The sequence below is a fragment of the Harpia harpyja genome, chromosome 17 (assembly GCF_026419915.1).
Source record: "Harpia harpyja isolate bHarHar1 chromosome 17, bHarHar1 primary haplotype, whole genome shotgun sequence".
NCBI classification, from domain to species: Eukaryota; Metazoa; Chordata; class Aves; order Accipitriformes; family Accipitridae; genus Harpia; species Harpia harpyja.
This window is the reverse complement of record NC_068956.1, coordinates 1,451,860-1,477,830: the sequence shown is the minus strand read 5'-3', so window position 1 is coordinate 1,477,830 and position 25,971 is coordinate 1,451,860. Positions and strand designations below refer to the sequence as shown.

Below are 25,971 nucleotides of genomic sequence, written 5' to 3'. Positions count from 1 at the left end.
TCCGGCACTCGGCTCTGACCCAGCATCTGGCTATTCCTGGTACGGCAAAGCCTTTTTTCCAGGGTTAGAGCAACTTTATCCACCCAACTGGCAATGCTGGCATGGGACGGAGTCAGGTGGGCCATCCCTGGACCGTGGTGGGCAGCACTGCAGAGCCAGCAGGAGTGGGTACATCCCCTCCTTTGGTGGTCGCAAGGATTTGTGTGCCCCCAAACACGCACATCACCATCCCTTTTCTGCTCCATCCCTGGGCAGGGCAGAGGGTTTCCATTTGGGGCTGAAGCACCAAAGATCCCAATCCTGCCACCATTGCTTTACCCCAGCTGGAGAACGTCACCTCCAGGTGAAGGATAAGAAGAAGGTGCAGACAGCCATGGATCAGGACCAACCCGACCTCCAGCTGCATGCGCGGGCGGTAAGCCAGGGATGGGATACACTGGGATTTTAGCAAAGCTTTTGACTACATCTCCACTAGCATCCTCGCGGCTAAAACTGGGGCAATATGGGGTGATAGGGACACCCCTACAGCAGGTATCCCTGGGATATAAGGATGGGAGTGGGTGAGGATGGCTAGGGTGATGTTGTTGGGCTCCTTTGAAGCACATCTGCCAACTCAGCCGGGTCCCATCCCACCCAAATTTACTCCTAAAGTCCTTTCAGAAGCACAGCCTTGTCCTAAGCACCAAGGAACATGGTGAGTGCAAGTAAAGGGATGGAGAGATGTGGTCCCTTGGGCTTGCGTGTGGCCATGTGGGACGAGAGGAATGCCAGAAATCCATCATTATAAGAATAATCTTATTATTTGAATATTAATATTTAAACTGTACAGTGAGGATGGCTGCCCTAGCAGAAGACATTGTGGTGGTGGGTGAGAAGGACCTGGAGCAGGAGCAGCGATGGAGGAGGAGAAGGATGATGATGATGATGATGAGTAGGTGGAGGAGGAGGAGGGTCAGATCTGCTCTTGGATAAACAGGTCAAAAGTCTTCAAGACCCCAAATTTAGCAGGTGAGCAGGTGCCGTGGTGGTTATGTGATGGTGTGCCATGCCAGGGGGTGTCAGCGAGTGTCACTGGGGGCTGTGTGCTGTGTGCAGCCCCCAAACCCATGGAAACAACTCCCCAAAACCTGCAAACAGCCCCTGGCACCCGCAACACGGAGGGGAGTTAATTCCTGGCATCTTGCTCCTTGGCACAGGGGCAGGCACCGTGCACCGCCGAGCCTGACCCTCAGTGACGCTGTGCCCATGGCGAAGGACAAGGAGGGAGCTGCACCAGCGATGGCTGCACTGGGCGCCCAGTCCGGGGGCTGTACTGGGCACCCCGTCTGGGGGCTGTGTCCCCCTCCTTGGGGGTGGCTTGGGGACAGTGGAGCGGCCATTGGGGACTGAGGCTGGGATTCAGGGGGATTAGAGAGGGTGTAGGGCTGAGATCCCAGATTTGGGGGGGGGCAGGTCTTCCCGAGTGGCTCTGCCCGCATTGCTGTCCACACTGGGGTGCTTCAAGGGCCACGGACAGGCCTTGGTGTGGGGATGGGGGCTCAGCCCCAGGGACACATTCGTGGCCATTCCATGCACCACAGGGGACCTGGGAAGAGCAGGGATGTCCCTGGGGTGGCTGGGACCTCACAGCCGGTCCCTGTGCCCCCTCCCAGCAGCCATGGGTCTCCAAACTGGGGGGACCAGTCCCCACGAGCATCCCTGTCACTGAGGATGACACAACGGTCCATCAGCAGCTGGCGCTGAGCTCTGCCGTCCCCAGCCTCAAGTATCCCCTTCTGGGCGCAGGGCAGGGTGACATCCTCGTGCCAGCCCCCCAAAACCACCCCCTGGCCGTGGGGCTGACCGGTCCCCCGTGCCGGGGTCCTCCCCTGCAGCCTGCACCCCCTCTCACAGCAGGGCCGGTAGCCGGGAACCTGCACCAGGACCAGAAGCCTGTTTCATACAGCCGGGGAATATAATAAAATTAAAGCTCATTAAGCACTTAGAGAAGGGTTTGCATTGAGGGGGTGTGGGCGGGGGGCCGGGGGGGCCGTGCATCTCAATACTGGGCTATTTAGAAGGGAGAATTTAATAACAGGGGGGTTGGTTTTTATGGCAATAGATTTATTCCACCTGGGCTAAGAAATACATTCCACATCTGCCGAGCCGTGTAACCAGACTCTAATTAAAATCGTATGCCAAGCGAGGGCCTGGCTGTAAAACACAAAGCTGGCTTTTAGAGCGGCTGGGAACCGCGGCTCGCGCCGAGCCCCGGGCCCGGGGCCAGGCGGCCGCGGGGCGGCGGAGGCAGGCGGTGGTGGCCGGCAGGACGGGCACGGGGCTGGCGGGGAGGATTTTCTGCTCCTCGTTGTCCCCATGGTGGGACAGGAGGGGTGCGTGGTGCTGGGGGGGGTGGCGGTGAACGGTGATGTCCGTGTGTGGAGGGGGACCTTGGGACAAAGTGACATCTGTGTGCATGTAGCAACCATGGGGACAAGGTGACGTCTGTGTGTATGTAGGGACCTTGGGGACAGGGTGATGTCCATGTGTGTGCAGGGACCCTGGGACAAGGTGATGTCCGTGTGTATGTAGTGACCCCGGGCACAAGGTGACATCCGTGGGAGTGCAGGGACCCTCGGACAAGGTGACACCCATGGGTACGTCGTGACCATGGGGACAAAGTGACATCTAGGTGTGCGCAGGGATCATGGGACAAGGTGATGTCTATGTGCATGTTGTGACCCTGGGGACACAGGGTGATGTCCGTGTGTGCACAAGGACCCTGGGACAAGGTGATGTCCATGTGCATGTGGTGACTATGGGGACAGGGTGATGTCCGTGTGTATGTAGCGACCTTGGGGACAAGGTGATGTCCATGTGTGTGAAGGGACCCTGGGACAAGGTGACATCTGTGTGTATGTAGTGACCATGGGGGCAAGGTGACACCTATGCGTACGCAGACACTGCGGGACAGAGTCATGTCCGTGTGTGTGCAGGGACCCTGGGAGAAGTAGACGTGCATGCGTGTGCACAGCGATCATGGGGACAGGTTGACATCATGGTGTGCGTGGTGACAGGGACACCCGTGCGTACGTGGTGACTGTGGGATGGGGCGATGTCCACTGTGTGCATAGTGGTCACAGGGACAGCGTGCTGTCCACGCATAAGTAGTGACACGGGGACAGGGCGATGTCCACCTCTATGCAGTGACCACGTGGACAGGGTGACATCTGCGCGTACATAGTGACAGTGGGGATGGGGTGATGTCCACGCACTAGCGATGTGGGGACAGGGCGATGTCCATGTGTATGTTGTGACCCAGGGGACAAGGTGACAACTGTGTCTGCATAGTGACAGTGACACCCATACATGGGATGGACCGTGGGATGGCTGATGTCTGTGCAGAAGCAGTGCCACGGGGACGGGGTGACATCCACGTGGGTGTAGCAACAGCAGGGATGGCGTGACATCTCTGTGTGTCTGCAGTGACAACAGGGAGAGGGTGACATCCACGTGTCCACAGTGCCCATGAGGATAAGGTGACATTTACGCGCATAGCACCACGGGGATGGGGGGACACCCACACATACGTAGTGACCGTGGGCTGGGTGATGCCCATGCACAAGCAGTGCCACGGGGACAGGGCGACATCCATACATCCATGGATGAGGTGACATCCACGTCCACGCAGCGGCTGGCACTGGAGCGGCCGGTTACCAGGGCTGAAAGGCTGCCCTGTGCGTGCCGTCACGGGACACCCGCGCTGTAATTTTACGGTCCCGCGAAGTCAAGCCTAATATTTACCGAACAAACAGCGGTTCTGTCTCGGGTTTAATAGACCGGTCCTCCAGACAGCGGCAAAAAGCGCCAGTTCTGATGGAGAAACTAATGAGACCTTCGAAATAGTTTGTACGGGAGTAGTGAAGCAAAAAAAAAAAAAACCCCAATGCACTTGATGCCAAGGAAAATACACTTACCTAGTAAAGCATGAGTAATAAGTGGCACTTTTTACAGTGTGAAGATATAACTTTTCATGAAAATACCAAATAAGGCTCCGTGCAAAAGGCGGACGGCCTTTCTATTGATTTTTTTTTCTTCTCTTTTTCCCTTTCTTTTCGTTCTCAAGACGCACGTGTGTTTTCCCCAGCACCCGTTTTGCAGGAGCCTGTTTACGGGGCCGGGCTCCCACCACCCCCGGCGCAGCCTGGCTCGGGTTCCTTCGCTGTAAGATGAAATGAGAAGGGAATGGAAAAACAGGAGCTGCTGTTCTGCGAGACTTTCTATTTTTAAAAGGTTAAAAATATCTATTTTCAGACACCAGCCCAGGAAGCGCTGGGGTGAAGCGACGCGGCGGGACGTGAGGAGTAAACAAGCACTGGGACGTGCTGGGCAGTGCGGGAGCCACAGCTCGTGGGGACGGGGACATCATGGGCCACCACGAGCCACGGACGTGGCCGCAAGGAGATACGGGGTCGCATAAAAGGGCTGCAGGGCTCGGTGCCAGCGGGGATGCTCAGCGCCAAGGTGGGATGCTCCGCATCAAGACTGGGTGATGCTGAGCCCTGAGGAAGGGTGCTCAGCACCCAGGGAGATGTTCTGCACCCAAGGGAGTGCTTAGCCCCCACGGAGGATGCTCAGCATGGAGAAAGGGTGCTCAGCCCTGAGGAAGGATGCTCAGCACTGAGGTTGGGGGTTGCTTAGCACCCTGGAGGGATGTTCAGCACCCCGGCAGAATGGCTTCTCTCCCCCAGCATCACGGTCCTGGTGCTCTCATGACTCAGTGAGTGGGACGGGATGCTTGGCTGTTGCACGTGGTACCGACCACAGGAGCAGGCTGTGGTACCCACCGTGGGAGAAGGATGCGGAAAAACCATCTCCAAAATGCCCCAGATGCTTTTCCTTCTTGCATGTTGCAGCTTTGCTCCCATATCCTCTCTACCAACTCGAAGGTCCTGGTGATGCTCTTTGGGCTGGCTCTGTTAGTGGCTGTGCCCTTGTACTCATCCCTCGGCCCCACCTGGGCACCATTTGCTGTGTTTTTCTGTTGCAGACATCTAACAGGCCACACCGCAGACCAACAGAGTGGCAATGTCAGCAGACACCCCGCAGGGAAGAGCCAAACCTCACAGGACACCACGTCAGGGCTTAAATATTGTTGCTGCGATTTTGCACAGCTGCCAGTTTAACTTCCAGACTCGTGGATGGTGGATGGGACCCCTCAAGGTCTCCAGCCCCAAAGCAGGGCGAGCTTTGATGTGAGATCCAGCTCCAAAATTAGAGCAGAGGCTCAGGGTTCTCACAGGTGAGTCGTCCCTGGTTTCCAAACTGGGAGCTTTTGGGATGCTCCAGGCAGCCTCCAGGCACTGGACCCCCTCCTCTGAGTCCTGCAGAGGACGCAGTTTAAGATAGGAAACCTCTTAAAAAAAAAAAAAAAATCAAATCATGAATTAAGACACAGGATTTGTGTACTGGTCCTGGTAGGACATGGGCTGAAAACTTCAAATAATGGCAGCAGCAACCCTGGAAGAAGTTCTGCTAAAACTCAGCATCTCTGGTGTTTTGCAGCCAGGGGACACAAACATGGGCAGAATCACCCATAACCTTCCTTAAAACAGTCAAAGATTGGGGATGGGTGATGGACTGGACCTTGTCAGAAGTCAGCGTGGCCCACCTTGGTCCAGGGACAGCACTGACTGCTCTGCCCTGCCCTGGTGTGACACGTGGAGCTGAGACAAGGATTGAGTCTCCTGTGGGGAGGTTCCAAAACTCATTTGGACTTCAGCCCCACTGCCCTGCATTTAACCCCGTCCTTCAACCCAGTCCTGGCCCATCAGCCATGTAGGATCAGCAGAACCACCTCCATCTTCTCAAAAGAAGCCACCAAAATATCTGAAATAGTGTCTGTAGAAGCAAGTCGTAACCCTGAATTTATCTCAGCCGCCTGCCTTTACCCTTGCATAGTTGTCGGGTCGTGAATTGGCAGCTTTTGGTGGCAGGAAGGATATTTTAGGTCTTTAAAGCATCGTGAGCCCTAAGGGACTGGAAACGATGGCTCCTCAGGAGTGCTCTCCCAGCTCCCCATGTCTCCAGCGCCTTTTTCCAAGGCTCAAAGGAGCTCTCGTTGGCTGATTCAGCAGCAGTTTCCTCAGGCTGGGGATGCTGGTGCAACAGCCCGTGCCGCTGGCTATGGCTACGAGCCGCTTTGCTCCGACAGGAGGATGGGTGAAACCCTTCCCCCAGCAGGGAAAGACCGATTTCAGAAGGGGAGCAGAACAGAAAAGACATGGGAACTTGTCTACCCAGTGCCACATGCACAAACCCTTTTCCCTTCAGCTCTCTGGGAAAAAAACCCAAAGCGAGATAAAACCAGCAGCATCACACCGTGTGGGGCCGGTTTTAACCACTGATTTTAATGCTTTTTAAATCCTTCCCCAGCTGAAGCGGCCACCACGTGCGACAGCGCTTGGGAGAGACAGATGGGGCGAGAGCCACCGTCGAGCTTCTGCGGGGATCTCGGCGTCGAGGGCCGCAGACGCTGTGACCCGCTGCCACCGAAGCGGACCCCAACGTGAAAGGGGGGGTGCCCCAAATCCAGCCCTCGTATGCACCCCAGGGTGCTGCAGCACGTACCCCATAGCCAGGGAGAAGCGAGGCGCTGACGTACAGCCCTGGCAAGCGTCTGTTCTCCCCTCCACCGAGCCGTTTTTTGCTGCCTTATAAGGCCCTGCTGCTCCATTCTCTCCTCTCCGGTATCTGCGGCCGAGCTGGCATCGCCTGTTGGGAGAGCAAAACAATTCCCCGCACGCTGCCGGGACACCCTCCTGCCTGGCTCGGCCATGCTGCTTACCATTTTGTTATCCTAGGTTAGCACCCAGCAGTGCTTCCTGGGATCCATCCTCTGGTTTTGGTGTTGTTTTTTTTTTTAACTAGATAAAGGCCAGGCAGCCCCCTTTTTTTTTTTTTTTCCTAGCAGGCTCTGCCCCGTGGGAAGGAAGGTTGTAAATCAGCTCAGCTGTCTCCTGAATAAGGGATGGGGATTTTTTATCCCTAGGAGCAGCGTTTCTAAGCCCTTACCAGGGCACAGGCAGTTGCTGGTTCAGAGGCACCTTGTCTGACAGAAGCTCAGTGCGTCAATAGTTTTACCCCAGAGTATGAGATGGTGCAACTTCTTCAGCTTCTCATCCCACCTGGAAAACAAGGATGAAGCTCGCTCCATCTGAAAAAAAAGGCTTTCAGGGAGCCTGACCAAAGAAACATTATAAAATGCATTATTTAGCAGAGAATATTAAATGAACAAACATCCTCTCCCACTGCCTCTTCGAGGCATTGCTCTTCTGAGGGTGGAAGGGACATGCAGGGGGAAGACGAGGGGAAATCCCTAAAAGATTTCTTTATCGATTTCTGTACCTCCAGGACGAGGTTTCGGACCCTGAGCACCATCAATACCGAGTCTTGAGCCGACTTGCGAGGCAGGAGACGCGTTCCTCGCTCCGAGAGCTGCTGCCTGGCTCTGAGCTGCACGGTGCCACCGGGTGCCAAACGGGTGACATCTGCCTGTGACAGCAAGAGGGAACCTTCTCCTTTTAACCAGGAGCTGGGGGGACCCAGCCCCATTCCTCGCTCCCACACAGCGCTTGGGGACGCTTTGGCCTCGCCAAGGGGGCATCCAGGGACCTGAGGCCCCCCTGGGGCTGGCAGCCCATGAAATGCAGGAGTGGGGAGTATTAGGTCATGATTTTTGGAAGTCTGAAGTTCGCCTATGTCCTGCTTCTTCAGACATTAAGTCATTTTCCTGAGGAAGTCGCATATGACGTTGATCTGGTTATAGAGGGAGCCGGGGTGGAGCAGCAGGCTCCAGCTAGACCATGGTAGAGGTGAGGTGCAAGAGCACTAGGACACTACGTCCTGTCAACATTTGCCATAGAAATAAGACTCAAGGGGTCAGTTCAACACAGATCCTGATAGTTTGAGATGTTCTCACCCACATTTCAGATGCCCTAAAATGCTCAGTTTAATGCTTCCAGCCCTGGTTTTGATGGAAGAACTCTTTACCCACTTCACCAGTGCTATTCTTCCACTCAGTCAAATGTCACAGCAACCATTGGAAATCAGGATGTAGCACATCTTTTAATGAACAGCAAGGACAAAAGAAAAATCTGTATTTAATGGGTTTTGTTACTTATCATCACTTTTCAAAATACACCCCCAATTCTACCAAGAAAAAACAGAAACACTACAGCAGTATTTTTTTTTTTAACAGTTAAATTTTCTTCATAAAAGTCAGAACAAGGTTGTTCATTCTTTCCCCATGGACCTCTGCTGCCCACGGCACTCCAACATACCACGGGAGCATGAAACCTTTTTCACCTTGTGCAGCAGGCTCTGTGTTTGGATGCCTGCAAGGACCGTGCCAATTCTGCCTTCCCTCACCCATCTTCCCATTATAAGTCTCCAATTCAGAAAGTCCAGAGTTTAAGTTCTTAACACTTCTGAGGAGCTACACGGGGAGAGTGCTGAGCTATGAGGCTACCCTTGAACAGCCCCGACAGCAGCGATCCACACAGTGAGCAGCTGAACCCACCCAGCCAGGACACAAGCACAGGCACAAATCCAGAGAGATCGCTGGTTCTAAGTAGATCCTCTCACATCTGCTCAGGGTGCAAGCTGCCTAGGGTGACAGTCAAGTCACCAACCCGATCTCCTGGTCAGAACGAGTGTGTAAATACACTCTGTTGGCCCTTTTACTGGCCACAGGTCAGAATACTTTCAGCTGGGTGCCTGAAGACATTTCTTCCTTGGTCACACTCTTCAGACTTCATCTATCTTTCTGCCAACCACAAACACTTCATAAACCAATATGTACATACATATCCGTATGTACGTCGGCCTAACACCACTCAAACAACCACTGATGACATCAGTTGCCCATTTGGGAGCCCTCACCAGGCCAAGCTTCAGAAATGCTTAGCACCCATCCTCTGGAAAATCTGCCCTTTTACATATATCTATCAAATTTAGCACCAGAAAACCAGAAGGCATCCAAAATGACGACTCATTTCTGATTAACGGGACCGCAGTGCTTTATTCATCTCCAATAACTGGTTCCTCAGGACCATTCGCTGTGACACACTTCCTTCAGCAGGCAGATGACGAGATGTCCTAGAAAACAACTCTTCTGTTGTCTGGTTTATGCCTGTAAAAAAACTTCAGGCAACCCAAAACCTACAAAACCAGAAAGCAGTGTGCAATTCTTCACAGACAACGAGAGCAGGTACCTCACTGGTGTTATCAGAACTGCCCTCTAATCACCCTTCCCTTTGACTCATTAACTTTCAAGGTTAAAGATAGAGTTGCTTTCCCAATAACAGCGAAGCCTTCCCCCAATTACACTGGAGCCAATTGTGTGGGAAGCCTCAAAGATGTTTTTGCAAAGACAGAGCACCAACAGTGTCCCAGTCTATAATTAGGCATCTGAGCAATTTACAGAGGATATGTTCAAGGAAGAAAAGAGTAAGAGAATTTTATATGCCCTGCTTTGTCCAAAAAAAGATTATGAAAGGCAGAGCAAAAACTATTTACCAGTCTTAGGGGGAAAATTAAGTTCATTTCATTCAGTTAAAGCTGAAGCAGATGTTCAATATTTGTGTGTATGCCTGAAGACCTGCTACATTACAGCTTCTAACCAACGTGAACATTTAGATCAATCTGGAGAGCTAGGGGTGTAAAAAGAGGGGAAAAAAATGCCACAACTCAACTCCTATTTTAGTCCATCTACCACTCGTGGAACAGGCTTCAGCACTGAACAGGTGAAAGACCATATTAAAAAAATAAAATTTCATGTGAATAGATTAACAGTCTTTCAAGAGTTCCTCTAGATTTTGCTTCTAGCTGGCGATTCCCATACTGCTTAGTAAAGACGATTGAAATTATTGCAGTAACAAATAAAACTCTTCTCTGATACAAAATCTAGTCCAGAGGGCTTACTTACACAGTAAGCAAGATATCTTACATAACTGAAGATTGCATGTTGTTCTCCTCCAACGCAGCAGCTTTCAGAAAGCCACACAAAAAGAGAAACGCTCCCAAGCTGCCAAGAGGACCGGGAGAAAGACCCAGTTCATTTCTTCTGAAAAAAACCCATGATGGAGACCTGTTTGTTGGCTCTGTTGGCAGTGGCTGCCCCTTTCTTCAGGTTCTTCCTTTCTTCCTTTGGTTCTTTCCTCATAGGCAGCACAGGCTGTTTGTGTGCAGCTGGTGGCTTGGACTTGGCAAAGTCATCCTCGCTATCCGTACAGGATTCACTCTCGTAAACCTTCTCCGTCACTGGTTAAGAGAGAAGAACAGATGATGATGGTTAAGCCTGTGTACCAAAGAGCAGAGACCTCCCCACTCCAGCCTTCCCACTGCGTTTCTGGAAATAAGCCTTTTGGGTTCAAGGAGTATGCACCAGACACAGGAATTCAGTCCATTGCTCAAGGTTATGCAGTAGATCCAGATGACTGGACTGGCTTTCTGTACACCTAGTCAAACTGCCTCCCCTCTTTAAGTGTAAGATGGCAGGCTAACGACTCGGGACCTTTAATGTCATCCAGGTCTTTCAAAATGGCTTGGTGTCACCACACACATTCATTTGCAGGCCATATGCACACCTTAAACAGCAGCAGCCCAAGGGTCCCCACTCAGAAGGGCTCTTGAGAGGAGAGTTCCCTCTCCAAACCTATCCAAGCATTGCCCTCTTCTAGAAACAAGGCCCAACTGCGCTGAAGACCATCAATTCATCTTGCAGAGGCTGACAAGCAGCTATCAGAAAGCGATAAATCTGAATGAGATCAGAGTCCATAGTTTAGCATTAGATGATAGAACATCTATTTTATGGTTAAAAACCACCATTCTGACTTGGTCTGATTTCCACAGGGGCCAAAGCAATCAGATTGTCTTGAAATCCAGACAAGACAACCCAGAGACAGACCCAGCCTTCCCTCACCACTGCACACATCAGACAGCTGGGGAGGAGTAAAGCAAATGTAGCACATCTCAGAGATGAGAGAAGGAGCACAAAACCTTGGGGGCAGCTTCTTTCTATACAGGTGGGCAAGCAAGCAGGGCAAACATAAAGAAATCCCTTAAAAAAAATAAAACCAAACCCGTGACTGAAATCAAGGGCTATGACTGAATGGGATTGCCAGCTCACTGCTGTCAGCGTCCGGTGATGGAAAGCTAAGGGATATAAAACAACGCTCACGGAAATTAAACTGGAGTCAGCTCCACTGATGTAAGCCATCATTAGATACTAGTAAATGTTGTTATATCAGCTTTCCCAGCAGTGCTCTGGTATTCTTCTAGTAAGCCATTTTTCTTTAGCAACTGTATTCTTTTAAACAGATGTCCTAACTTCCCTTCTTCTGGGAAATTGGCTTTTACTTGTATTAATGCATCAAATTAAATAAGGTTTTCTACGTAACCAGAGACAGGGAAGAGGAATGGTATGAAATCCTGTTCTGCAGTGCTAGCTGATGCTCAAACAGGGACTGTAAACCCAAGCTAACCTCCTTTCAGAGGCAACTGGCTTTTCAGTGAGCAGCTTTAACAGACCACTGGCCACTTACTGAGCTTTAAAAAGTTATCGCGTTGTCACCCCTGTCAGTAACCGTTGGTAACTCCAAAAGCGTGCACTTAATCCCCTCCAATTGCAAGATAACACAGTTTAGATCAACTTTCTTTTACTGAGATCTCAGCTGAACTTAAAAATTCTGTATTTGCGGCAGCTATGGGCACACAGATAGATACTTAGTGGTGCTCAGCTCACAGCCAGACTTGCTAAATCACGGTAACTCAAATTACGTGAGCTCTAACTTAAACCAGTGCTGTAAGACGAATTTACCTACAATGTACACTTATATATTCCAATATACAAGTCCACGTGTGTCCCTTCAAACTTTAGAAAGTACAAGGTATAAATGCACTAGCTTAAACCTCAGTAATTCCCCTTCACTATAGACTAAGAGCAGGCACTCAATTGAGTCCCAGCTGATGTATGGTAACATGCCTTGTGCTTAACTCCACAGATACTTTAATTGCTCAATTTCCCTCAGGGCTAATCCCTAAATTAGTTTTGCTTTTTGACACCAATTCCTTGTTATTGCAGCTATTGTGAAAATGATCACTTAAAATCATGGAGAAATATAAAGTACAGCCTAATCCTAATGTTAGGATTTAATGTCTCTTGAAACCTAGTCCTTGTTTAAAAAAAAAAAAAAAAAAAGACAGCAGGAAGAGGGGGAAAAAAGCCCCTATATTTCAAAGAATAACAACAATTTACATTAGCCCAGGAGATTTGCAAGTTATTTAGACTTCAAATGATTAGGCCTGTGCATGGAAAGGGGGGAAGGGAGGGGAGGAGAAAAACTGGACAATAACCAGACAGCAAGTTCTACACAACAGACTGGTAGGTTTTTAGTACAGAAAGCAGCATCTCCTCCCTACCCAGTTCCTCAGCATCCCAGCTCCATCCCTCCCTCCCTCCCTCCTCCCTAGAGGATCTGTATCCCAAAGGCACAACAGGGCCTTGCATTTCCCTTTTCATAAAATGGTAGTGGATATGAACTGTAAAACCAAAGGTCTGGATTTCACAAGAGACTATTAAACCCCTTGGGGTTAGGGAGAAGAGAAAGAAAGGCAATCTTCCCAGCCCTGATACATTTGCAAAAGGCTGAACAGAAAGAGAAGAGCACTCTTTGCTGGAAGCTGAACCCGGAACAGTCATTACTGCGAGCTCTGGACACAGACCTTGTTCAACTCAACTCCCCAGCTAACACTTTTTTGTTCCATTTTCCTTCCAAGTGTTTTAATGGTTCTATCTGGGATGGGAGAGCAAAACACCCCATAACACAACTAGCCAAAGCAGTCAATAACTTTGTGCAAGTCCAATTTTTTGACAATAATCCAGTACTTAAGATTTCAGTTACTAGCATAGCCAGTTGCTGAGTGCTAGCTTTATATTTCTTTAAAGGAGACACACAAAGTTAATAGGAAACATAAGATACAACTACACAGACAGGTGCAAACAGACACAAGCTGACTCACATCCAGGCAGCTCCAAATCTGGGCCAAGCAAGCCTGTATCTATCTATGCTTATGCACAATGACAAACCTGTACAACCACAACAGATCTTCTCCTAGAACTGGCTGAGCTCCCTTGACATCTACTCAGATCAGCAAGGCTGGAGAATGTTAAGCATCCCATACAACTGAGCTGACAACAGCACTACAAAAAAACACATCCCACCCTCTTAAAATTTTTAAAATCTTAAAAAAAAAAAAAAAAAAAAGATTCTGAACTCCTGCAGCTCTGCTTCAATGTCAGGACACAGAGGAGGACACAAGTACAGTGGTGGTACGCAGCTCTCTCCAGGTCACAGGAGGAAGCAGTGTCCAGTCACGCTGGAATTCAAAGCCTCTGGCTCTCAGTACTTCTGTAGAGAGTCTCTTCCCTGCTGAAAGCAGAGCCATCCTTATCAGAAACAGAAACCCTCTCAAGGATTTAGGCCCCAACTTATTCCTTGTTTATCTGGGATACTTGAAGTTTATATTAACATATAATCAAGCTCTGCTGCACAGCTCTGGATCTATCCCCAAAAGAAAAAAAAAAAGAAACAAAAACCAACCAAACAAAAAAAACAAGCCACACTTCTCCCACTCAGAATTTATCCTCAAACCTAGACCTCTCTCTGCACCATCTTTAAAAGTTTGTGTCTTTGGAGAGGAGAGCAAACGAAGGAGGTGCTCATGCTGGCAGGAGGGAAGGGAGAACTGAAAGAAAATCTGTGAATAATCAAAAAAGAGTAAGGATTCAGCCCCAGCTCCATGACTCCCTACCCAGGCCTTCACCAAAAGGGCAGTTACCTCAGTCTGGGAGCATGAGGTTGAAGGGGAATAACAAAGTGATTTTGTGAACCTCTTTCAAAGCCTGGGAGAGGCTGGCCTGTAAAAATCTTCAACACATCTTCAATAAAGTTAGTTCCACTGAGGTGTCTTACCCATGCAGCCTTCTTCTTCGTCAATAAACATCTTGGATTTCAGCACACGCTTCCGTTTCCTCTTCTTCCCTCCAGCTGAAACCTGAAGGACATTGCAGTATTGTGAGAAATCAAGAGTCAAGGCCCCATGCACATACACAGGTCATAAAAGCATCAGCCCCAGGAGTGAAATCTAGTCTCTCTAATGAAGCTGAGCATGGATTTGATAACTAATTCTGTCCCTTCCCAGGATATCCTAGTCTCATTTTTGCTAATGCCACAATTCTCCCCATCCTACCAGGACAAATTTCAGAGAGACAAAATACAACTTAAAGGAGACAGCAAGCTTTCCTGTCTGCCAGCACAGGGGGCACATTCCTCTTCTGGGGCGTGTAACATTTTGAAATGTGTTTAGTTATGCGAGAAGGTGGCACCGGGGTTCCCCATCATACCTCTGAAGAATGAGGAAATAACAAGGTGTGAGAGACTTCAGAACCCCTGCTGTGACAAACAGCTGCACTTTCAGTAAAACTATGCCTGTTTTCTCAGCTCAGAGGTTAACTTCTTGCCAATCACAGCCCACCACCCTTACGCAGCAGCTTCCCTGCGATACAAAGTTGAATACCAAGAGTCTCTGGTTTCATTTCTGGCCCTGCCCTGACTCCTGAGGCCAAGATTCAGAGGGAAGAGCATTCAAATACAAGCCACAATTCATAGAACCATTAGGAGGGAAAAAAGAGAAGAACATAGAAAACTGCGCTGTCAGCAGAAAAGCTAGAATTTAAATAATAGTCTAGAAAATGAATGAACCAGTGAACACGGTGGATTCTTTCAAGCAGGATAATGTGATGGACTTGACAGGCAAACAGGACCTCTCCCTTAGCATCTGAAAAGTGGCTGGGCAATCCCCATCGAGTCGGATAAAACCAGAAGTTAATCACCCTAACATGCTCTTACCTCCGTGGATGCAGGCTCCAGTTCAGTTTTCAGAGCAGGTACAGGAGGTGGAGATGGAGCTTTCTCTTCCTCAGGCATGGGAGATGGTGGGACATCTGCTAAGAAGATGAACATCTTGATAGTACGTGGGTCTAATGCCCCCTTGCAGCTACCCTTTTGTCTCAGATCACTTCATTTAACTCTGAGCAATTGCTTGTAACCTATATTTAGACCAAGGTTTACAAGTTCTCACTCAGATTTGTTTAATTCAAGTCAGGACAAATCATCCAAAGCAGTCAGCCTCCAGCCAGACGGCTTGTCCTGTGCTAAGGTGCTATGCATTGCAGTTCCTAAAGGAAGGAGGGTGGAGGGTGGGATAGGATGGGAAAAGTGCATTTCAGATTTTTGGTAAACCAAGAATCAGTTCCACCAAATGAAACTTTAAAAATAGGCACAAAGCCTGGTATGTTTTAGCCATATATTTCACTTGCTCATTAAAAAGAGGGACTGTAATTTGTTTAGAAATTGAAAGAGTCAGGGTTTAAGACTACGCATTCCCAAATCACTGGATGACCTTAGTTTCTCTACCTCTCCCCCATTCATAAAACAGTTACTGCTTCACAGGTGGTGCTACACATCCCAAACAATCCATGCCATTAGCTTGGAACTACCTTAATCCACGAATTAAGTGCAATATACTATTACCCCTCCTAAAAGATTGTTAAGGGACACCGCAACCTTCCATTTGTAAAACAAACAAAAAAAACCCCCAAACCACCCCCAAAAAATAAGCCCATTCTCTCATCTGCCATCATCTATGCTGTCCTCCAGGTGCAAGGACAGAGAGAGTAGAATCCTTTTAATGCCCGACCCGACTGAAATGGTCAAGGTCACCTTCACAAATTTGTACAGAGCAAAACCAGCTCTGGAGCCTCTACCAGCCGCGTCAAACAGGGCTTTAGTGAGACTAGCAGGGCTTATAGACAAATGAGAAAGCCAGGGTCACTCTTCTGTGGGGCTGGCAGAGGGACAGAGCCGTGACGGTGAAGAAAAATCAGTGCAGGGCAAGAGGGGAAGGAGCAGCACCTTGCACCACGCAGCAGGCACCGTGACTAATTTAAACGGCTTTAAGGAATCCTCTCCAAATCCAAGTGAGAAACGCTGCCATGCAAGTCCTCAAATGTGGGGGAGAGCTAGGAACATGGGGGAAGAAACTCCTCATCTGACCTATTGCTTAATAACAACAACGATGCCGCAGGACGGGAGGACAGAGAGCCTGCTTGGCTTCTTCTCCCAGCTCTGCTGGCTGTAGCACTGCATTCATGCTGTCGTTGTAACACGAATTCTGGATCTGTAGCTGTCCCAACCGATTAGGTCAGTGTTAAGAGTTATGACTGTGCCAGGCATATGGCCAACTGACCTTCATAGGTTAAGAAGGGCTCAAGTGAAACAGTGGTTGGCTGCCAAGGCTAAATAATAAATTACATTCTTCAAACAAGGACTCAGCCTCCTAACTACTTCAGTAAGCGAGGCACAGAAATGCAAACAGAGTGGGATAACATGACTCGGTATTTCACCTTGCTCCAAAGAGCTGGGTCTGGCAGCTGTGCAAAGATAAAACCAAACAACGGATCTGCTCTAAGGTGCTAACTGCTGGGGCAGCCAGGACCACAGCCGAGGAGCTGCAGGGAACTCAAAATTCTCAATATTTATCATAGTCTCACAGCAACTGCAGGCTGAAGCGCCCGTATACTGCACAGCACCGAACCTGCTTCACAGACAACCCAAGCTGGCCACATCAATTTGGAAATATTTTTAAGAGAGCATAGGCTAAGAGGGCTGAAAACCAGCCTGGTGAAAAACTGCCACCTCTGCTGTGCTCGAGCAGAGGCTGCTGAAGGTATTTTCAGTGTGTCAACTTCACTATGCTTGCTTGGGGGAAATTTGGGCTTTTTTTCAGCCTCCTTCAAACAAGTTCTCCCAGTTTTTGGCAGGCAGAAGGCACTTTCTCCCCACGTCAGTGTTTCGGACTACCATCAAGCTGCGTCTCTATTACTTTATTATCCTCTTCTAGCCAACACAGCCCTCTGACATGTGATAACTCCTGAGTCAACCTCTAGCTGCTGCCCACAGTTTACTCAACAGCAACAGCTGCATGAAATGGATACAAGTTGGGCAATTGGATGTACCAAAGATGTAAATCCTGGCTTTGTTCAGTTTGCTCTGACCCTGCCTGGAAAAACTGTGAGAAGCTTTAGTGCTTCTGCTGCGGCTCTCTGAAACCGATAGAGTTTGTAGGTTACAGTGCCACTGAAATCACCCTCCAAAGTGGCTGTAAAACACTTGTCAACACAGCGAAACGCTGCCTGTGTTGGTATAGCTGAAGCTGCCAAAACCTCCTGTCCTCTGTGGACACACTTGTGTAGTTTATTCTGGCACTGGAAGCAAAACAACCTGCAGTGACTAAGGCACCCTCATACCAATATAACTTTTTAATGAAAAATCATTTAAATGGAGAGGATTGTGCCTTATGCCCTCTCTGTATTTTCAACTTGGTACAATGTGCTGACACTCGTGTAAGAAGAGCTTATTTTGGGCTAATTTCAGTACATTAAGAACAGACTAATATAGAACAACGCGAAAGACTTGCCCTGACATAAAAGCACCCATACAGCGCTTCACATCAGTCGTATGGACCCAGTTTCAAACCCACAAACTGTCGCTAAGTCTGCCTGAAAAAGGGCAGTGGTTTTACTAGCAGTTACACAGGTGGAGCCCTGTCTGAATGCCATTCAATCACAGCAATGGCTGCGGACAAGCGTCCCCTTTTATCTGCAGCTGCACCCGCAGGAAAGGTTAGCACCCCTGCCAGAGGCCATGCCTCCTCGAGCTGCGTGGAGCAGCCTGTGCAAGCACCTCCTCGTTTGCTTCGAGCGGAGGTCAGACAGGTTAGCGTGGCGTGTTAGCATAAGCAGCAGCTAGACTGTTAGCCTTTGGTATCTGCTCTGGTGGTGCAGCTTCCCATATTGCATTTTGCATATTTAAAACTTACCCCTCTATCATCTGCGGGTGAATTACGCAGGTGGTGGATGAACCATGCCCTGTCTGGCAGCGATTTCCAAATGCTGTGCAGCATATGGCGCCTTCCTCCCTGCTCCCAGAGGGATGCAGCGTGGAACAATGTCACTCCAGGCCCCATTTTGCTCACTGATGCTGCTGATTAAAATTGCCCCTGCTCTCTGGAGAAACCTGTTTCCAACCTTTCCAAGGGTAAACACTCTCAAAGTCCAGCTGCTGTACATTTTTTTAAAAATTATTTGTTTCATCCAACTTACATTCTTATACTTGAATACAGAACATAATATTGCCTACATTACCAGTTTGGATTCGGTATGAATATTTCAAAGAATTCAAATCTATCTTCTTTCATCCAGTCGGATTTAGAAGGGCAAGCAGCAGAACCAAATGGCTGAATGCAGACCTCATCAGGGTGGTTTGGATAGCCATTAGCTTAGAAAGGGAGAAGAGAGAAGCTCTCTCGATTCTCATCTTTCCCTTTTGAAAGGTAATAGTTCTAAGCTAATCTGAGTAATATACAAATTTATGTACACACACTATAATTTGCATAAATTTACAATTCTAATACACAACACAAAGCTGATCCTCGACATAATGGAAAGAACAAAGAGGACTACGATGCAGGAGGAACAACAGCAGTGACAAGAAAATTCTCCAAACAGAAAGTCAAACTTTCTGCATATATCTCCAGTAGGTTAAATAGGAATAAACCAAAAACCAACCCTCCCTAACAGACGAGTGGGTAGGTAGCCTTACTTGTACTGTTTTCAATGTCTAAAGCTACTGAGAACGAGGTTAATAAGACAATTGGGGTCCCAGCCTGACCAGAGGACCAGACCCATGGTTTCTAATTGCAAATCCAGTTAACTCACACTTCAGAGCACAAACAAAACAAGGCAGAACAACTAAACAGACGTACTGTGTGCACTGAGGTAGAAGTATATGCACAGACTCTGGAACACACCTTGGAATAAATGAAAACAGAAGGCACCACATTCAAAGGCATTAACCACTGAGCACATGCTAAGGTAATACAGGTATTCAACAAGAGAACAGAGACCTCTAATATTCAAAGCCAAAAGTAGACATGCAGCAAGCAGGAGTTTGCAGTACCGTCTACAGAAAGCGCTCCTCGATTTATGACAGTCTTATAGCACTGCTCTTAGTCCCAGGAGATTAAAAGAGCTCTAACAGAAATAGATAAGGAAAACAGACCGTGCGGTCACCTCTCGGCTTGCTGTGTGCTGCTCAGAGCACTGTTGTGAACACAGGATGCTGGGGGTCCCCAACTCACAGTAGCACAAGAAAGACTGAACCAACAAGCCTTCATGCTTCAAAGAGCAGCCTCTCTGCACAGCCCTACTGCATGCCTGAAACACGGGGCTCATTTCTGCCTGCTCTTGCTAGCTGAGAACGGATGAGCTGAGAGATTCCAGCCCAGCAAGGAGCGGTGCTTCAAGTGGCTAAATGGGCTGATTTCAATCTTCCCTCTTCAGAGCTAAACAACGCAGCTTGTCAGTAGGCTGAGTGATGAGTAAATGGAAAGACCAGATAATAGCTTACAAACATCTAAAGAAATAAATACCAAAGAGTGTGGGCATATGTATTTTTTTTATGGCCAAACAAGGAGCTGCACACAGGAATGTGATGAAATTAAGGCTGATCATGAAGGACAGCTTCCTGAGAGATTTATCATCCTGTGGAATAGTCTGAGTAGAAGTGATGGATGCCTGATGACAGAGATCACTTGAAATTATGCTGGGCAGAAAGAAACCATGAAAATAGGCCTAAGGTGGCATGGAGACTGCTAAGATATCCAACAATATTCGCCTGTCTAACTTGTATTACAGATTCTCTTAATTTCGTGCTTGTTTCTCATGTGCTAGCCATAGTGAATAAGCAAACAGCTTCAGCTCTCCTGCTGGAGTCCACCTCCTCACTAATACAACCTGTTTGCCATTTCACCTTTTTTTACTGGAGCTGTACACCAAACCGGTGGTTTCAATTATTTGTCCATAATGATCACCGAATTCTTTTCCCGATCAGCTTGTTGGATGACTGTTCCATTTCGCACATACTCCCTAGCTCAATCCCAACTTATTTTCCAGTTATCTATATTGAACGGCATTTGTCACCTCAATTATCCAAATTCTTTGGAATCTAGCCCTGCTGTTCCTCATTATAAACCCCAATCTTGCGACGTTCTGGGCACCCTGCTCCTATCAAAGCCAAGAGCCACCAAGGAGACGCAGAGTCGCATCGGATATGGCTCAACTGTTTTGCCTCCAGTTTCTCTATTAATTTTGGGTTTTTTTTTTGGAAGTCTTGCTTCCAATGCTGTCTTCCAAACCATTTCTATAAACAGACAGAATAAAGATACTAAAAATGACCCTGGGAGGGGGGAGGTCACTTCGCGAGTGTTTACTCACCAAATAAACTGGTTATGACCAGTCCTACAATTCTGGAAGGCGCGATATCTTTCACAAGAGATTTGAGAACCTCCTTCCCACACGTCAGTGTGACTGGCAGCACACTTGGTGAGGAGACAGCCAGATCTGAGCTAAGCTAAAACAAAGACTGAATGACTGAGGCATCTCAAATGTATGCCCAAGTGCCTGCAGCACAAGATAAACAGACAGCTCAAGCTACAGCCATTTGCACGGTCTTTAGTCCTCTAAACTATTCCCTCAATCGTTGACCAACAGCCTTGGATAGTAATATTGTCTAAATCAGGCCCCTGACCTACATGCCTTGTTGTTTACGCATCTTTTTACCTTCCTCGTCACTGCTGTCAGACTGAAGTTGTTTGATTCGCTTCCTCTTTTTCTTTAGATTTTCAGGAACTCTTTCTTCCTCATTATCCGACTTGTCCACGCTCTTCATTTTACTACCACAAAAAAGAAAAAAAAAAACCAGGAACAAACATGTGTTATCCCTTGTGTGTGCATGAAAACATCAGGCATGTTTAGATGAGCATGCTCCTGACAGACATACTCCTAGCAAGGAAATCAAATACCTCTGTACCTCTTAAAAACATGAGCATCACATACGCGGAAGCATACTTGCCTATATGATCAGGCATAGGTGCACGAGCATTTTCATGCCTCTCATCCTTAGCCATATCCAAGTCTCCAAAACAAGGAGGATTTCTTTAGCCCCTCTGCAGTTCAACATTTTGCCCAGTACCTCACCTAGCTTGGCCACAGCAACCTGGCAAGAGGGCATTTCTGATCTTGTCTCTATAGCTCAGGCTCCCAAACACTAATGTCCCCAACAGCATCGCTCAGAAGCTCTTTTGACAGACTGCTTGCCACTGACTGACTATGAGGTAGTGTCTCAGAATCCTGGAGCCATTTTTAAAGACTACTGGAAAAATAAAATAGCTCCTTTCTTTTTAATGTTGGCGAGACGTGTCAGACTAACAAGCCTGGAGGCTAAAGGCCCACGTATCCTCATAGAGCTGGTACAGCCCAAGTGGCCTTCCCAACACCACACTGCCAACATGCAGTTTCCAGGCCCTTGGCTTTTTGAATAAGATTATCAATAAGAAGACCGGTTAGCACTAACTGCCATGGTGGGCTGGGCGGTATGCTTACCTATTTAGTTAGAAACAGATTGAGACCACCAATTAATTACTCATAGGCCACCAGAGAGCCATCAGACTGTAGTGATTTTTTGTCTCTGTCAGTTTGGGTTGGACTAAACACAAAGGGCTGAACTTAAAATTTACTTGGAGTCTCAGCCCAAAGTAAACCAGTGGCATTGAAAGCAGCAGTACATTAACTATGGAAATCAACAAGCAGAACTTTGTGTGCTGGAAGCTGTGTACATATAAGCTTGGGAATATAGTACCTTCCCTGCAGTACAGGTGCTCCTGCCAGCCCCCACAGATTGCCTGCAGGGTCTACACTAAGTCTGCTCACAGCATGAGGTTGTCTCATGGAAAGCCACCCCCTCCCACTGAAGACTACCTGGACCATGTCCCTTCCCATTTCCAATGGCACAAATGGCCCTGAGGCATCTACAGCACTAAATGGAAAAGAAATATTAGGAAAGAATTCTAAGAGAGATAATTTTAGCCAGGTTTAATGCAATTTAGTAGCTGGAAACAGGAGGTGAGCCAGTGCTGTATGACAGGCCAGCTCCATGCAGGCCATCGACAAGCAGGTTAACAGATTACAGGGACCCTGAATGGTGTGGCTCACCTTTTTTTGTCCTTTTGCTGAATTCTAGCAGACTCTGTTTTCTTCCCAGGTTTCTCTACTACAGTATTAGGGGATGACTCTGGTTCTGCTACAGGAACTGAAGGCTTGACTACTTCTTTCTCCTCCTTTGGCTGCTCAGGCACAGTGTTGACTTTGAGTTTATCTGTGAATAAACCATTAAAAAAGAACAAACACTGGGCATTCAGTATGAATGACAACTTACAAAGGAGTTGGCTAAACAAAACACTGTGCACCAAGAATACAGAAAACACTACAGATGATATATAACAGCATTAAGGGATCTAGACTGACCAAGCTCTGTCATAGATGACAAAAGGGCATGCTTAAATTTCTAGCTAATTTACCGGTTTGGTTCTGTTCCTGATGGCACAGCCCAAGCACACTGCAAGCTGAGTGTGCTGCAGCAGTTAAACTCTGCAGAAGAGGGCTAGGAGGCAGCAGCAGAAGCCCTGACAGTCACCAGAACCAAAGGCACCACAGAAGGGTTGGGAGCCCCTCTTCTAGACAGCCCCCTTGACATAAAACCACATCCATCTTTACAGTCAGTTTATCCCTTCTAAATTAGGGTTTTAGTCAAGCATGAAAGTGCCCAGAAACAGGAGAATCAGGACTGACGAAGAGCAACAAGAGGTGTGCGGAGTCTCCAACATGCATAACATTAGAGCCCATGATTAGTATTTTCAGTAATGTAGTGGCTTCTCGTTCCACCCCAACCCCAATGTGATCAAGAACCAGCCTCTTTTGCCTACACAGCACCACATACAAGGACAATTCAAAAGGCTTAATCTAGTACCAGAGGAGAGATAGCAGGTGGGAGTGGACACCAAAATAATATATTTATCAACCTGATCGGTGGTGCTGTTAGCACACTAGCACCTAATTACAGTCTGTGAGCTTCACTCAGCAGCTTTACACACACCCCACCAAAAGAGAGGAGCAGACAAGTTCGAAACCTGTATCATCCCAAGCACAAGATGCCCGAGTGAAGAAAAAGTATTCAACAATATCAGCTACATTGTCAATAGGAACAGAGGCTGCCGAGAGGGCTAAGACTTCATGCCAACGCCTTTCTGACACTGCTTGGAAAACAGGTTGGCTGCTTCATCAAGCAAAGGAAAACATCTCATACATAAGAACTTGAATGACAGCTCTCTTATTTATGATCAACAGCAGAGAGCCGAAGGACCTAATTATTGCTAACTCAGGACTTTCTGGCAATGGTGAAATCTCTTGAAGCCAGGAGAGATGTACAACATGTAGGGAATAAATCTTACTCCTGGAATCACCCTATCTTTTCTATACACATAATCATTTCCAGTTCTGCTTGGTTTGCTCCTTCCCTGCAGCCACCTCACAAGTTTCCTTGAAGTGTTCCCTGACAGGACTCGGCAGAGGAGTGAACCCCATGGGAAATCGTGGAAATGCATCCACAAAGCTCTCTCCATCACCACTGGGTTATCTTTACCACAGAATTTCTTGGGTTTTCAGCATATGAACTTTGGTCTAGGGCTCTTCTCAGATCTTTAGAATTTACTTGAGTTAATTGTAGTTAACTGTGCTTAGGCTTGTGAGGCTTAGGCTGAAAGTGTCCTCAGTCTCACAAAAACAGGAACTCAAAAATGCCCAACAGTACTGTGCCTTGTGTGTTCAATGCTGGAACTGTACCCTGCAAACTGACAGATGCCTGTTAGAAAGTGAACCTTGCCATTTACTCTCTCCCAGTAACTCTTCTTTGAATCCTCTTGTACTTGTTATTATAAGGGCATCTTTGAAGAAAGTCCTACAGTCCTTTTCCAATGTCTATTTAAAAGCTTCAGCATATTTTCTTTAGACTTGGATAATTTAGGTCAGAAGGGACCTCCAGAGGCCACCTAGTCCAAACCCCTGCTCAAAGGGGAAGGCCACCCCTAATTTTTATCCTCCAGTTATTAGCTCTTCAGTTTTCAGTAAAGAAATTAACCCTAAATCTAACTATAGACTCCTCAGTGATTTGTGATGAAAAGCAAGCATCATTAACACACCCTGCAGAACAGGTTTTGGCAAACATTTCACCAATAGCTAATCTTCCAGCCAGAAGTACTCACTTTAAATCAGATTTCTTCTGCACTAAAAATCCTTCCTGGGTTAGTCTGCACAAATATGTCATTTTAATTGATCTCCATCCAGCAAGCTTTTTGTCTGAAAAATTCCACTTACAACCTTTAATTTTTGCCTTAAGAGCCACATACAAAAACATTAACCCCTCTGAGTCCAAAAGAGCAGAAGAATAGTATGGAGAACTGTAAGAAAACAGGGGATATAAAGAAAATCCAACAAGTTGGGCGGGGCAGGGGTGGGAATGAAGAGTTCTGCTCCTTTCTGTTTATGCCTCCCATCACAGCTGTACAACAAGACATCTGGTATCACTGATTTTTTTTTTTTTTAATTGCCACTTAGCAAAAAAAAAAAAAAAATATTTCCAATATCCCTCAGGATTTTTATTTTTGTTATGAACTACAGCAGGCTGGTCCCCAACAATAATGGTTTCTGAAAACAGATGCATGTTATAAAGCACTTACTCATGGCAGCTTTTCCAAAGAAGTTGTTCATTATGTTGCCCTTTGCTGGTGGTTTGCTGCTTACTGCAGACACCTAGAAGCAAACAGAGGAGGAACCACAAGAATTATTCATGCAACACAGCCCTCAAAATGCATAGTACTGCTTCTGGACAAGCAAAATAAATATGTATAATTTGTTGACTGGTCAATGTCTTTAGATTTCCGTATGTGTTTAGGAGAATTTGAAGATACTAGATATTACATGCATCAAAGGGTCGAGAGTAAGTTACTTACAACTCCTTAGCTAGGCCTTCAAATCTAACTTGGGTCGCATTCCCATCTGATGGCTGACAGTGTTACTGAAATAAGTGGTTGGGACTTGGGTCAGTTCCCAGTAAAAAACTGTTCTTTTTGCAAACTATCAGTGCCTCAATTCATGGTAACCGACAGAGGAAAGAACACAGATTGGCCAAACCATGAAGACTTTATCCAGCTACTCTGGCACGTACACTGTTCTGCTGAGCCGTTTGCAAAAAATATCACTGCTCTATTCCATTAATATAGCCACCACCAAAGTGAAAAAATCACACACAGGAAAAAAAAACCAAACCACCTAAGGAAGCCTGGCCTCCTAATCCCATTTATTCTCGTGAAAAAAAAAAAAAAAAAAAAAAAGGCAACCAGACACTGAAGTTCCCAAAACACACAGACACACAGATTTCACCAGTTCTAAATTCACTATAAAAATCAGAAAAATGAACCAAAATGTACTCAGCTGTTATAAAAAAGCCAAACCATATGCAGGGAACATTACCATTTTAATACCCATTTACTGGCCACATTGCTTTAAAAACAATTATACTAATTAAAATGTAATCCTATCCTCGATAAAACAGCAGTTGAGAAGATAAACAATTTAGTCTTGCACAGGTCAAGCTCTGAAACTTCCATCGCAGACCAAGTTTAAACACCTTGATACTTTTAAGACCTGGACTTCTCAGGTTTCACTTACTGCTCAAAACAAATCCTTTTAAGCACAATGGAGAGAGCAAGATCCTCAACTGGTGTATATATTGGCATAACTGAAGACACGGAACAATTGTCTCAATAATGCAGCTATGCTGGTTTATACTTGCTGGAGATTTGGCTCAAGGAGGAATGTTGAGGCGCCAAAGTTATGGCAAATATACATTTGTGGAT

General features: G+C 47.3%; 1 protein-coding gene across 3 annotated transcripts in view; it reads right to left on the bottom strand.

Annotated features, from left to right (window-relative positions):
- Positions 1 to 8,124: 8,124 nt before the first annotated feature.
- Positions 8,125 to 25,971, bottom strand: part of POLD3 (DNA polymerase delta 3, accessory subunit) — a 29,911-nt gene continuing 12,064 nt past the window's right edge. The window contains exons 7-12 of one of the 3 annotated variants that reach the window (XM_052812764.1): positions 24,793 to 24,865; positions 22,214 to 22,376; positions 20,783 to 20,895; positions 14,952 to 15,049; positions 14,016 to 14,097; positions 8,125 to 10,302 (exon numbers count right to left, since the gene is read on the bottom strand). In XM_052812764.1, coding sequence (XP_052668724.1) covers positions 10,097 to 10,302; positions 14,016 to 14,097; positions 14,952 to 15,049; positions 20,783 to 20,895; positions 22,214 to 22,376; positions 24,793 to 24,865 — 735 coding nt within the window. In that variant the 3' untranslated portion in view covers positions 8,125 to 10,096. The other 2 variants (XM_052812765.1, XM_052812766.1) reach the window with 2 other exon arrangements.